General features: G+C 44.2%; 1 protein-coding gene and 1 pseudogene across 1 annotated transcript; one reads left to right on the top strand and one right to left on the bottom strand.

The window, feature by feature from the left end:
- Positions 1–999: 999 nt before the first annotated feature.
- Positions 1,000–10,456, top strand: LOC129602453 (atrial natriuretic peptide receptor 1-like; annotated as a pseudogene).
- Positions 10,457–11,540: 1,084 nt separating this feature from the next.
- LOC129602452 (uncharacterized) lies at positions 11,541–13,676 on the bottom strand. The gene is made up of 3 exons (XM_055501470.1): positions 13,418–13,676; positions 12,519–13,288; positions 11,541–12,207 (listed from the first exon to the last, which is right to left on the bottom strand). Exons 1-3 carry the CDS (start codon positions 13,659–13,661, stop codon positions 11,746–11,748), a joined length of 1,476 nt encoding a protein of 491 aa, XP_055357445.1. The 5' UTR covers positions 13,662–13,676; the 3' UTR covers positions 11,541–11,745.
- Positions 13,677–14,023: the final 347 nt, after the last annotated feature.

Below are 14,023 nucleotides of genomic sequence, written 5' to 3'. Positions count from 1 at the left end.
AGCGCTTAATTTTTGTTTCGGAGATCCCTTTTTGTAATAAAAACTGATCAAAAACAGTTTTTCGTTAACAGAGAACAGAAAAAAGTGCTTTTTAGTGAAAAAGTACTGGTGTTTTCCCACGCTAAAAAACTATCGGCTAAGCCGGCTCGAAGCCGGCTTAGCCGGCTCGCGTTCAGAGCCGAGCCGTTAGAGCCGGCTCAGGTAGGTGAGCCGATACATCCGAGCCGGCTTGCTGTTTTAGCCAGCCGCAGCCAGCCGGTAAGCCGTTAAGCCAGCCGTTGCCATCTCTAGTTTGACTTTGGCCAGCAGTATGTTTTCAGATTTTCATGGTTCGCCGTTTCGCACGGTAGTTAAAACCTGGCTTTTTTTGGAACGACTTTGATCATTCTGTCGACTGTCACCCGAAAACTTGTACTGTAATTTTGAACAGAAATCGGCAGCCTTTATCTCGGCTAAATGAAACTTCCTGGTTGGCTAAACTCTCGCTCTTGCATGCAGACAATGAAGCAGTCATTGTAAGGTTCAGATACTTGTCGACTCCATCAGCACCATCATGACGCAGCCTTCCGCATCGTGCGGGGTTCCGAACGCCGAGGCGCCATTCCACAGATCATCAATCGTTGGAAGAATGTTCTAGCCAATAGTGACTTGACGGATGTGGAATTCGCCGTGGGACGTCACTGTGGCGGAGTGCAGAAGATCCGAGCGCACAGGCACGTTTGACAGCTTTTCTTTCCCAACGGGCGAGATGTAATTCAGTACGTAATGGACAAAAACAGTTCCCCTTCCCTAGATTAACTCTGAGCGTAAGCAGCGATGTATTTCATGCGATGTTCTACGGGAGCTTAGCCGAGCGTACTAACGCAGTCATCGATATCCCGGATATTCCGCCCGATGCTTTCCACAATATGCTTAGGTATCGTGTGCGCGCTAATTTTTACAGAGACGTGTTTTAGCTCTGTGGCTCTGTCTCAAACTTTGTCTTACGTTTGTAACTACATGTACACCGGGTCGGTGGAGAGTCTGAAGGAGGATAATGTACTACAGACGCTCTGCTCCGACAAGTACGACCTACCATGGTTGGCAGAGCTCTGCATAGATTTTGCTCTCCGTGAGCTGAAACCTGAGAACTGCTTGCTGTATCTGGAAAATGTTAGTATGACGGTGGACTGTAAGGCACAGGTGTTCAGTTTGCGAGCGGAATCGAAGTGTATAGGCAGTAAGGTAAGGTCACACTGCAAAAACGTCTTACTAGGCACAGCGATGGACACCGGATTTTGATGTTGTGGTGGAGAAATGCTTGGACGTGCTAGATGCATCCACTCATGACGTTTTCCAGTCGGATTACGCCATGAAACTGGAACGCACGACGCTGGAGTTGATTTTGGAGCGTAACACTCTGTCGGCGCAGGAGAATGTCATCTACGCAGTCGTGGAAAAGTAGGTGACTTTCGTGTAGCGACTTTCTGTACACAGGCAGATTTTTCAGAGCATTAGTGTGCAAAACTACGCAGAAACAGTATGCAGACGTTTTTCAACACCCCGCTTGCAGTTTTTCATTGGTGATACAGATGGGCCGAGGCTGCCTGTGCTCGCAAGAATCTGGCGCCGACCCCGGCTAATCGCCGTCGTCTGTTGGGTGGGGTGTTGTACCATGTCCGTTTCCCGTTGATGAGTGACGAACAGCTGGCCAAGGGACCCGTTATGGTGGGATTGATTCCTGCTTACCGATTTACCGTTATCGAGCTCAATAGTCTGCCTGGTTTTCTTTTCAGAGTGGTTTGTTGAATGCTAACGAAATGCGTGAATTGTATCTGTGTGAACATGCAGCCAGTAAAGACCAGCTGAAATTCTCCATGGAACCGCGAAAGCACCTGGTGTGTCGGCTCGGGTCCAGATACGAGTACTCGTATAAAGAGAAGATATTCGTGTTCTTTGCGAACGGTAACTGGTATCCTGCTACTGTCGCTGGAGAGCAAAGGTGGATTCCTACCCAGAGAGTAAACTGGATGGACCAAGGGGCAAAGGGGACTTCGCCCGGCCAACGCAAGCCGTTCGTGCCGCGGACATTTTGAGGCGTGGTCTCCCAGTGTGGGCGCACATTGACGGAATCTACCAGGAGGCTGTGTACAGTTCGAAGCGGGCTGGCCGACACACGGTTAACATTGCCGGTCGCGAGTGTTGTGTGGAATTTAAAGAGCTGAAGATTGCCGGTAAGCACGTGGAGGAATGGAAAGCGGACCGAAAGTAGTGCTGCGTCTGGATAATTTTTTGACAGTTTAGAAAGGACGTGCGCTCGGTCTGTCGGTGTCACGGTCGAATCGGTTCAGTTAAGATAAGCTTGCAAGATTCTGTTTCTGTGACACACTAGTAATAACTTGAATTTGTTGTTGTGTGCCTTGTGAACTACTACACAGAAAACTTATCGCCGTCTGCAACGTTTGATTCTTTTGTGAGAAATGTGTTCGATTTCTTAGGTTTTTTCGATAATTTAATTTTGATCGCATGATGTACATTGATCAGCAAAGATCGTCAATCTTAACAATCAAATGAAAAATTGGTCCCGGTTATGAGATGAGACTGTGCACAAACACCTCTAGCATTATTTCCAAACTTAAAGGGTGAATCAAGAAGATTTTAGCTGCTTAGAAGGCATTTAGGTTATTACAAGATGCCATTGCCGCGCTATAACGCGTACAATCTACACGTACTCGTATCATATTCGTATACTTTCCGCCGGTGCAAAGCGTCGTCGTTGACTGTTAAATGGTGGCATTTGCACGTGAGGTATCGAACACCATTGATTCAGTTTCTTGAGTGCCTTGCCTGTTTCTTTAACCCAGCGTACAGCCTTCCTCATAACATTGTTGACTTCTATTTCGTCTGGATCCGTTTTGGATCACCTCCTGATCCTTGTACTATGAGAAGACACTGTTTATTGAAACCTAAGATTTTTAAAGATTTCCGGTATAGATTCTTCAGGAAATCGTTATCGGGTTATAACGGGAGCGGCGCAATATGGTACGAATATGTGAATCGTACTAGAAAATATGCGTCAGATTAAGCTTGCTGCATATTATTACCAATAACTGCGTCAATTTTATTCTTATTTATTTTCTTTTGATGGTTGGCATTTAACAAAAATAAAAGTATTGTTCTTCCGAGCTGCTCGCTTCGCCTAATCTTCATTATTAATATCGCCAGCATAATGTTTGTTGCTGGCTGGCAGGTTGTTGAATAAACTGCTGGCTGTTTACTTGTTCTACAGTCGATTTCTCGATGTCCTATGCAGTGCATAATGTACAGCTGTCACCTGTCAGCTCAGCGGCGCCTGCTCATGATTATCATTGATTTTCTATTACCGTTTACCTCATCCATTGTAATCTATCAGTGTGGCCGCAGTAATAGTCCTTACTGTTATTGATCTGCCTTGTATACGTAAGAAAGCGTTTGACTTTATAGAAACGCTTCCGCCTTCGTGCGGTAGCCATGCTCCGTGCGGTAGCCATGCTGAATCCCAGTCTGCAAAATATTTTCATTTTTATCTGCAGACATCACTTTCTAATCCTTACAATGCATCGAGAAAATCATCATTAACCATGTTCTCTAGGAAGCAATCAAAGCCGATGTTTTACCCTTCGCAGACAAATCACCGTTAATAGTTTCACCGGCATGACACACCAGTTTTATTAGGCTAGCGTGAGCGTTAAGGAGTGACTGGGATGTGTCTGTGCAACAAACTGCCGGCAGCCGGCAAACCTATATTATCAGTTCAATACAAAGGTCAACCTGGCTGTTCGCTTATTGCAGTGGCGCGCGCGCCTGTACGTATCAATTATCCAGGCGGAATAATCACACAGGCAGCATACGCTCCCAGCGGAGTCAATATGTCCATAAGATTAGGATAAAACGATTCCAAAAGAGAAACGCTGACTGTTCATTACCGACACACACACAGGTGTGCATTCTCTGGGGTTCATTTTCAATAGCGTGTGTGGCGCGCGCGTGCCCTTCTCCGCAAAGCGCAGACAACGGCTACACATGGCCGTCTTACGTAATTGATTTCCTATCCGATGCGACGGGTTATCTCGTTAATCATCGCCACAGTATCCAAATTGTCGCGGTTTCTCCATGCAGCTGGCAAATGACCGCGCTACACGGCACTGTCGTACTGTGGATACTGTTGCCGTATTGCAGAAGATTTCAGGAAGAATTTAACGGTGTGTACCGTCATTGAATCAGGAATGATCAACTGGTGTATAATTATAAGCGGGCAGCCGCGGCTATCGCCATGGCTATGGAGTTCGCCAACGAGCAGATCCTGCCGGGGTCAGATTAGTCTTGAATTATAAAGATGGGGGGGAAGGTGGCGCGAACAATATGGCCATTAAGCGGGCACTGGACTGGATGCGCGAGGGTGTCGGTTGCAGTGTTTACCTGGGACCAGGTATATAGCATTCATTATTGTCTCTACTGTACAACTTTTTGTTTATTTTATTATTGTAGTAGTATTTTATTGGTATGTAGCGGAAATACTGGATTCAATGAGGCTGGATTTGAAACAAAGGCAACCTTGTTTAGTTTATTAAAAAAAGATTTATTTTCCTTTTTTCGTAAAAATTACGCGGTGTGTTGAAACAAATCATGACGAAGTAGAACAGTTCACCAAAGAACTGTTCTGCTTAGTGTTTATATTATTATCATTAAAGCTATCTTTTGCTGCTTCCCTGTAATCGGTAGAGTACTTGCGTTGTATCTTATATATATAAATACTGGAGTAATATTTTACAAAATATGTGGTATACCGCAGTATTATACTGCCATGTTTGTAGCCTTGTGGAGTAGCGTATATTCTTGCTCGCTTTACAAAAGTATATTCCCATAAAAAGCAAATCAATATTAACGGAAAATTTCCTAATTACCATTTATCTGTACTGGGTGTTCTTTTCCGCGTAATTATTTTTCTTTCATGTGATTACTTCCTGAATTCCAGTCGCAGGTGAAAACTGGGTATTGATGTCAAAGTAAAGATGTGTCTCTATTCAGTGTCTTCGGTTCGGTGGATTAGGGTGTACCTACTCGTATTACAATAGGTATACTTCCTGATTTTCAGGGGTGTCAAGTAAAATCAGCCATTTATAACTATACATTTAGGATATTGATGGGTGCATCATTTTAATATATATGATGCCAAAAACCTAAATCTTCTGAAAATTAAATCCTGTTGATGGAACAACAGGGATGCCAACGATAATCGCATGATCCAAAAGATCACAGCAGCATTAAAATAATGCCGTTTGTCTATCTGAGAAATTTATAGCTGCATTATCAGCTTTTAACCACGTTGTGCGGTTAAATATATTTTTAAATCTATAAATGATAAATAGCAAAGCTGGAGCATGCCGATGTCGATATCCTTTCTGCTAATTTCTTTATCCATTCAAACCGCACAAAAATAGAAAAGACAAGCAGCTGACCAAACCAATCGACCTCGTAGGACGTGCGTAATTAGCTCATTCTAGAGTGGCAAGTTTGTACCAGTAAAAGATTTTGCGGTAAGAGTACGCAATCTTTTTTCACTCTCCCATCAAGCATACTTGTGATCAGTTGCATCATCCCAAAGAACCTAACTGCAGTCCAGTGGTCCATATGTACGAGGCCTTATTTAATTGCAGGTTGTGATCGAGCCGTGGCGGATTTGTACAACATCGCCGCGTACCAGAACATCCCGCTCATCGGCGTTCCGGCGTCCAACGTGGTCGGGCTAACGAAGCTCACGCACGACCAGATTCCGCTGCTCATCCGACCAGCATACTCCTTCACGGACATTGCTCTGATGATCACTACCTTCCTGGACCAGTTTAATTACACGCACACGACGATCCTGACCGATCTGTCCAATGCCTTTTATGCCGATATCAGCGAGATGCTGACCGGACACTTTCACGATGTCCGACCGGACCTGTACGAGACAGCCTGCATGCATACTTTCAAGAGTAATGAGGATAAAGCGGACAGGTACGATACGCTGCTAGAGGAAGCCCAACTGTGCTCCAGAGGTAAGTGATGTTAAAGATATATTTTCATCGATCCATGGAATATGTGATTGATTTAATTGCTACTTTATTTCTTTAGTGATCCTGCTCCTGGGTAATTCGTCCATCGTCAGACAGCTGATGGTAACGTCGAAACGCAATAATCCATAATTTGCAGAGCAGGAAATAAAAATTTTCACAGCGTTTAAACACTCGAATATTTCATAAGGTTAAAACACGAGTCGAAGCAAATATCTGTAAGCTATAAAATACAATAGTCAGATATTGATTAAATTAAACTTATTCAAGCGAAAATTCGAAAACTAGAGTAATGGATTTTGCTTAAACTCGTTTACTTTTTTAGATTTGAAGTTACGTTTTAAAAATAATGTCTGAAACGCACCATATTTTTTTACCAAAGTGTGTTGATTTGCAGCTCGAAGCTCGTAGACTTCAGATGACCAATGGCGATTACGTAAGTCCCACCCCTCTAATTGTGCGCTAATTGTGTAAACTTTCTTGCTGAGCAGATCTTACCAATTAGGTCTACATTGCGATTGAGTTGTTTAAAAGCAATTTTGGGGTGATTTCACATGGAGATTTAACGATCCATTAGACCGGGTAAGAGTACACCCAAGCAGAAATTTGTAAGCCAGTAAATTAGCCTTATTCGTCGGGGTATTACTTACAGGACACACAACTGGCCTACCGCTCCTTAGCAATTATTGGACTGTACGAAGAAAGCAATCTGGACTTTGTAGAATTCCAAAAGGAAGTCAAAAGGCGGGCGCGATCGCAGTACGGCTACAATTACGGCGCCTTTGAACAGGTCACAACTGCAGCATTAGCACCCAGATTACGTCCACTAAGAGCGCTTGACGGTAACCTTTACAGGTTGATCCAATCGTTGTCAGCTATTACGATGCGGTGATATTATACGGAAACGCCGTGGCGTCTGTGTTGTATGCTAACGGCAGCTTATCGGATGGCAAGCAGCTAGCCAGTGCTATGAAGAACGTGTCTTTTAAAGGACCACTGGGCTATTCCATTCACATGAACGGTCATGGTGACCGCACCCGCGCGTACTCCATCAAGGACCTCAGCCGCGATACTGAAAAATTTGAGGTTGGTTCTCCAATTTTTTTCTGTTGCAATTTTGCTATCAAGCGTATCATTTCGCAGAATGTCATCAGGATCGACTACGGTACGCAGGAATTAACATGGTTCGGGAAATTTGAATGGCCGGGCGGCAGTCTTCCGCCAGATCGACCGTTCTGCGGGTTTGACGGAAAAGCGGCGGTTTGTCAACAGTGTAAGCCAGTGGATTCCAAATCCGTACACTGCATCGCGTGATGAATTTGTATGATTTCTAGCGTCTGCGATGAGTCCGGGTGGCATTGCCGGCATCGCTATTGGTTGTGTGCTGTTTATGGCAATATTATTGGGAGCAACGTATTTTGTGCTACGGTAAGCTAATCAAACAATATGCGTTTGTTTATCCTTATGACTGTCATTGACCTGGGCTGTGGTGTTCTGCAGCAGCAGCATGGCATTTACCGATCCGTACTGGTGGCGAATCCGTACCAACGACGTGCTGCTCTTCGGGGTGGCTAATGCCACCGAAATGTCACGGGCTAGTTTGCAGGTCTGTGTCTTCCGCTCTGCCAAGTTTCCCGACACCCGCACACAGGGTTTACGAGAAAATCCATCAATACGGCACAGGAAGTACAAAATGTAATTACAGAAGTCGGCCATTAGTTCCGAAAGATATTACCAGTAAACACTCCAGGACCACCATGATGTCCCAACATCCATATGGGATCCCGGCGACATACGATGGGATTGCTATATCCTTGCTGGAGTTGCCGAAGAAGCAGTATCGGCCGTCAAATCTGATGATTCAGCAAATGAACGAGGCAACGGCCAGATTAATGAGCACAAAAGAGGCATTTGCTTGAATATTGTGGTTTTGTGCAGATTCGCTTGCTGTCTCACCAAAACCTGCATCGTTTTGTCGGTTTGTGCTTGGACGAGCAGAACTTTGTGGATTTTATTGCCAATGAATTGTGCTCAAAAGGAACTTTGGACGATGTGCTGGATGATGAACACATCAAGTTGGATTGGTCGTTCAAGCATTCGCTTATACGCGATATTAGTGAGGTAACTTATTTTTGGTAGTTTGCCTTTTCAGTCTTTCGGTAGCTTATTTTTGGTCTTTCTCAAAGTCATGCGGGCGGACACTACGTGTTTTTCTGCAGGGAATGCAGTATCTCCACAATTCCAGTGTTCAGTCACACGGTCACTTGTCCGCTCTGACCTGCGCAGTAGACAGTCGCTTTATGGTTAAGGTCACATCGTATGGCCTAACGGGATTCACCGATCCTAAAGAACTCGTCGTGCCGCAGCCATCAGATACGGAGCGGGATTTTGCTCGATTGTTTTGGAGGGCGCCCGAATTTCTACGTTATACGATGCCAATGAAAGGTTCACAGGTATGTACATTATAATTACTGTTATTCTTGCCCCAGCAATCAGTTTTGTTTTAACAACTTCCGTTATCGTTTGCAGAAAGGTGAGACATTCGAGCAAGCTTTATTGCGTTGTGAATGGTTTGCTAACAAGAAGAGCCTGCAGGCGATGTGTACAGTTTTGCCATCATTCTCCAACAAATCGTTCTGCGAAGTAGTCCGTTTTCATCGGCCACCCAGGATGCGGCGACGACTGTCGCGCAGTTTTCGCCAAAAGAAATTATCATGGAGGTACATCGAGGCCATACACTGTTCGGTTGATAGTAGAGCATTTTGACAAACACTGATTTTGCTTGAAGGTCAAGCAAGGCAGTATACCTCCCTTCCGACCAATGGTCCCCAAAACGGCCTGCTCGATTGAGCTTTACCAGCTGATGGAACAGTGTTGGTCGGAGCACCCGCTCGAACGGCCGACATTTTCCAAAAATACGAGAAACCATTAAAAAGATTGCCGGTTCTGATAGCGGGAATATTGTGGAACATTTGCTCAACAGAATGGAACAGTATGCCAATAGTTTAGAAGCCCAGGTCGTGGAAAAAAACACAGCAGTTCATGGAAGAGAAACGACGATCGGAAGAACTGCTTTGCCAGCTCTTGCCAAAGTACGTGTTTTGCGGCAGCTATGTTGACAAAACCAGATATCTGCAACCACTTACTACACGCTCAAAAGAAAACTGAATAAACTCGAACGAATTCTGTAATACAGAAGCGTCGCTGCAGCGTTGACTAAAGGTGAAAGCATCGGTCCTGAATCATTCGAAAGCGTCACCATCTACTTTAGCGACATTGTCCACTTCACAACCATCTCCGCGTCCATTTCGCCGATGGACGTGGTGACGCTGTTAAACAATTTATACACCTTATTTGACAGCATATTGGAGCATTTTGATGTGTACAAAGTGGAAACCATTGGTGATGCTTACATGGTAGGAAATCCTTTAGGAAAACAGTTGAATATTCAAATGAAATTTTTCTAAACGGACTCAGCAGATTCTGTACGATCTTACATGTGCTTAGGTTGCTAGCGGTCTTCCGATCCGCAACGGAAATAAACACGCCGGAGAGATCGCCAGCGTGGCGCTGCGCATCCAAGCCGGGATTGGGGCCTTCGTTATACCCAGTCGACCACACGAGAAACTTCAAGTGCGCATTGGAATGCACTCAGGTAAAATGGGAATGGCACAAGTTTTGTATCTTTTTCTCTTCCTGATGCACTCTTTTCCCTAAGGACCCTGTGTTGCTGGAATCGTCGGACTAAAGATGCCTCGATACTGCTTGTAAGTCTGTTTTACGCTGGAAGTAAGCAACCAGTACACTGCATGACGTGGTGAATGTTGATCTACAGATTTGGTGATACCGTCAACACCGCTTCGCGGATGGAAACCACAGGAGAGCGTACGCATTATTTACAGTTCCCTGCATCTTCTCTGGCTAACATAACTTCTTTTTCTTTTATTTCGTAGCAATGAAGATACAGATGTCCGAGCAGAGTCATGAGTTGCTAAACGACATCGGTGGTTACATCATACAAGAGCGTGGCGAAATCGTGGTCAAGGTCTGCCGCCTAGAGTTTTCGTACGATCTCGCTGAACAAGTAACGCATACAAAGCCCTTGCTCGGTTACAGGGTAAGGGCACGATGACCACGTACTGGCTGTTAAGCAAACTGGGATCCGCTGAGCGACTGTAAAGCCATGGCCAATAGCTTCCGGGTGCTTCTGATACCCGAACCAGTTCTTCCGCATTTGCACGCCCAAGAACGCACCAAACATATCCGCCATCCACGAAATTTTAAGTAATAGTTCTGGTAGCGACGTAAGTCAGATTATTGTCTGTGAAAGAACGGCATGTTAATCGTAATGTGCGTACTTATTCAGTTAAAGGTCAATCTGATTTCGCATCCTTAAGTATTGGTTACATCGAATTATGAGCGATTCGTTGATGGCGACAGCAATAGTGTACATGGTATTGCATAATAATTTTGAGTCAAACGAAAAGGTTGCACATGATCTTCCTTCTGAAATGGCACTTTGATGGCGACAAAAACCTTTAAGGTACATATCTAGTCTACTAAGAACTGCTTCATGCAGTTGTTTTCACACAAAGTAAAAGCTCGAAAATAATTAAATGTATAACGGAAGGAACCGCAAATGCCAGAACATTACGCATGACTACTTGTTTCGCGCGGTGGGCGTTGAGACGGTGGGACCATTTGGACCGGAAGCATCTCGGATGTACAGTAACTGGGCATGATGATACGTCAGGAAACAGATGAGATACGTGCAAAAAAGAGTATCCGCTCCAGCATCGAAATTCAACGGGGAACGCGGCTGCCAATCTGAGAACCGCACCAGCTCCGGCTAATTTATCTTTAGATCAGATGTTCCCTGTAATTCGGCCGCCAGTTTCCGCTGTTTACTGATGCTATGTGGTTGAGCAAGCTTCTAGGTAACATCAACCTCAGCGGAAGTAATGCGCTTGTGTTACCATCCCTTGGCTGTTTTAAATTTGCTTTGTTTGGCTTTGCTACTTGTTGTTTTACTGCATGGCAGCTGTCTTGGTTTTCTTTGGGCTGTTTATTGGTGTGCGACTATAAGAATTTCCTAATTTTTTTCGTATGATGGAAGATGTTTAATTAAATGTTTCTCCAGCCAGGTTCAAAATCCCATGCTAGACTGTCATCCTAGCCGGAAATGGGCGACCTGCTCCGATGTGAATTAAAATAAATTAAATTAAGTTACGCACAGTATACGTGAAACCGCCGACAGAGAACCGTCTCATTTTTTTAGAATTTTCTTAAATTTTCTTTTTTCGTTGCACGAAAACCCAAATGGCAAAATTTACTGCTTGGATAGACCGTTGCAACGACACAAAATTTTCTTAAAATGTCACCACAAATATTAAGGCTTTCGAACGAAATTCGATGTCTTATCGGTCATTATTACCGGAAATTCGCTTACAAATTGCATTAAATAGGCATTCGTTCGGCGTGATGAGATAAGTAATACAAATATGAAAGTTGATAAATTCCCATGAAAAAGTTACAGTACTACGTTACTGAGCATGACAGGCACACGTGTGCAAATCGTGGTCTGGTCTGAAAAAGCCGGAAATAAAAAATGCTAACAAGAACTGTGGATTCGCAGAGAACTCATCTCACAAATATCAAGAGCTTACTATTATTAGAATTCCGTTACAAATTCAGAACGCAAACACAGCAAAAAGGCAATACATCCGAAGGCAACAAAGTAGGGAAACTTCGCAACACCTGCCGCGCCTCCCTGTAGGAACTGCTGATACTCACGCATGACAGTGCCGGTAATGTCCTCAAAGGTGAAATCCGATTCGGGGAAAAAATCCATATAACAGGTGCTGTGAGGTATATGGGGATTGCATGACTCTGGAATGTAGAAGAAATATTCTACCGGTTCCTCGACGTCGTCCTCGTAGCCATACGCTTGTATGGATATAGCCACGTTCACCGGGTCTGGATTGGTGAGCTTATGCGTCTGGTAGATAGACTCTGTTAGCCAAGTATAATTGCCGGCATACAGCCGTTCAGGACCGTGAATTCTGACTGCCCATTCACTGATATTAGGCATGATTGGATTAAACCATTCTGAGTCGATTTTACCGTGAAGTACCTATAAAAGAAAAAACTAGCTGGAAAACACAATGGTAAATAACTTGTAAGATTAATTCAAGCTTCTTTAATACAGAGCATTTTTAGAATGCTATTAGCTCTAACTGTATCATTGAATGCGGTTATGTTTTAAAGCAGAATATATTAACTGGTATATGTGGTAACGATTAATTTTTTACTACCAGTGTACCGCTGATGCGAGTAAAAGTACTAAAAGCAAGTGCGGGACGAAATCTGCTATGAGAGTAAAAACGTAAAATTAGTGTAGCTAATGTAGTATGTATATTACTGCAGCCATAAACATAAACCAACCTTGATGATCCCTGATGTCTCTCCATGATTGTGGATAGGACTACTTTGCCCCGGCAGCCAAATTTCCAGTACCATTTCCTGGCCGGGTGCTGTACGTCGCGGTTCCTGCATATCCGCCCGCAAATAACCGGGAAAATGGCCAGCTAGCACTTTCTGCTGTCTGACATTAAAGAGAAACTTCCCTTCCGTCGTGACCGAGTACTGTATGGCCTTGATCTCCGTATCACTGAGCTCGAAATTCTGCACTTGTTCAAAGAGACCTCTTGCCGCCCACGGTAGGCGCGCTACCGGCAGATAGAAGTGCTCATCGTGCAGCTGATCGTGTTGGCGCCCGCGCAACTGTGGCGGGATGAGGAAGGGTGATGGATCCAGAATGATGGGGTCCATTGTGACACGGGGTTGAGTATCTTTGTACAGGTTGACACTACTATCTAATCGGATAGTGGTTAACTGGCTGATAAAGGGATCTTCCTTATAGTCCACGTAATTTGGGGAGAACTGCATAATGGTATTGGAATGCATCAGATCCCCAGATCCGAGCTTGATGAAAGCCGGTTTTCTAGCGGAAAACGACAGCCAAATGCGCAGCCAGGGATTTTTTGACATGCTTAAGCTGCTGGTTGCATTATGCACGAGGGAATTTGTGAAGTTGGGATGCGTAAAATTTGCCCAGTAGTCGTGAGTCGTAGTTATAATTATCTGATACTCGTTCAGTGCGATGATGTAAGTGTGTTTAGGCGGTACGATGGTAAACTCCACGGTGCCCCGACCTAAAAGGGTAAACAATCTTGGTATAATCAATCGATTGCAAAAAATTTTGCAGCTGCCTTAACCGTCTATGCATTATCTTTACCATTACTTGTTGTTAATTGTTACTGTGCATTTAAGGACACATTTACCTCGATATCGCAGCGTTGCAGTGTTTCTGTCTGCTGAATCTGCGACATTCTTAATAAGTCGCCCGCTATGCCCACAAAGGTCAGCAGCACCACTGCCTGAAGAAAAGAGTTGGACGATGATAAAGACCAAGAAGGATGAAGAGAAGACTTCCATGACGGACATTAGTATTTCTCCTACAAATAACACATCCACATTCTGTTGCTGGAATACTGGAGTAACCGAAATAAACAGTTTGCTCGTCATGTTCCCTGCTTTATATTTCCATATGTTGGGCTACATATAACGAGATAAGATTATCATGTTTGACTATGAGTTGGTGAATGAGTTGCAAGAAATCTCAATGGCCTTGGCGGTCGAGCAAGCTGTGTGAACAGATAAAAGCCTCACCTCTCGTATCTGAGAGGTACGTTCGTCTGATTTTTATTCAGCATGGATTAAACGTTAACGTTATCTACGGCTCAATCCGAAACCCTTCACGCGTGTTCTGTCTTAACTGAAGTCCGTAACGCTACCAAAGTATGGCCACAAAATTTACTCACTGAACTGTATAATTCGTAATTCGTTTTATTGGCTACCATAAACAAGCCATGTAGCGATAAGAAACC

This window comes from Paramacrobiotus metropolitanus, unplaced genomic scaffold (genome assembly GCF_019649055.1).
Source record: "Paramacrobiotus metropolitanus isolate TYO unplaced genomic scaffold, Prichtersi_v1.0 Parri_scaffold0000474, whole genome shotgun sequence".
Taxonomy (NCBI): domain Eukaryota; kingdom Metazoa; phylum Tardigrada; class Eutardigrada; order Parachela; family Macrobiotidae; genus Paramacrobiotus; species Paramacrobiotus metropolitanus.
This window is presented reverse-complemented; position numbering and strand designations above follow the sequence as displayed.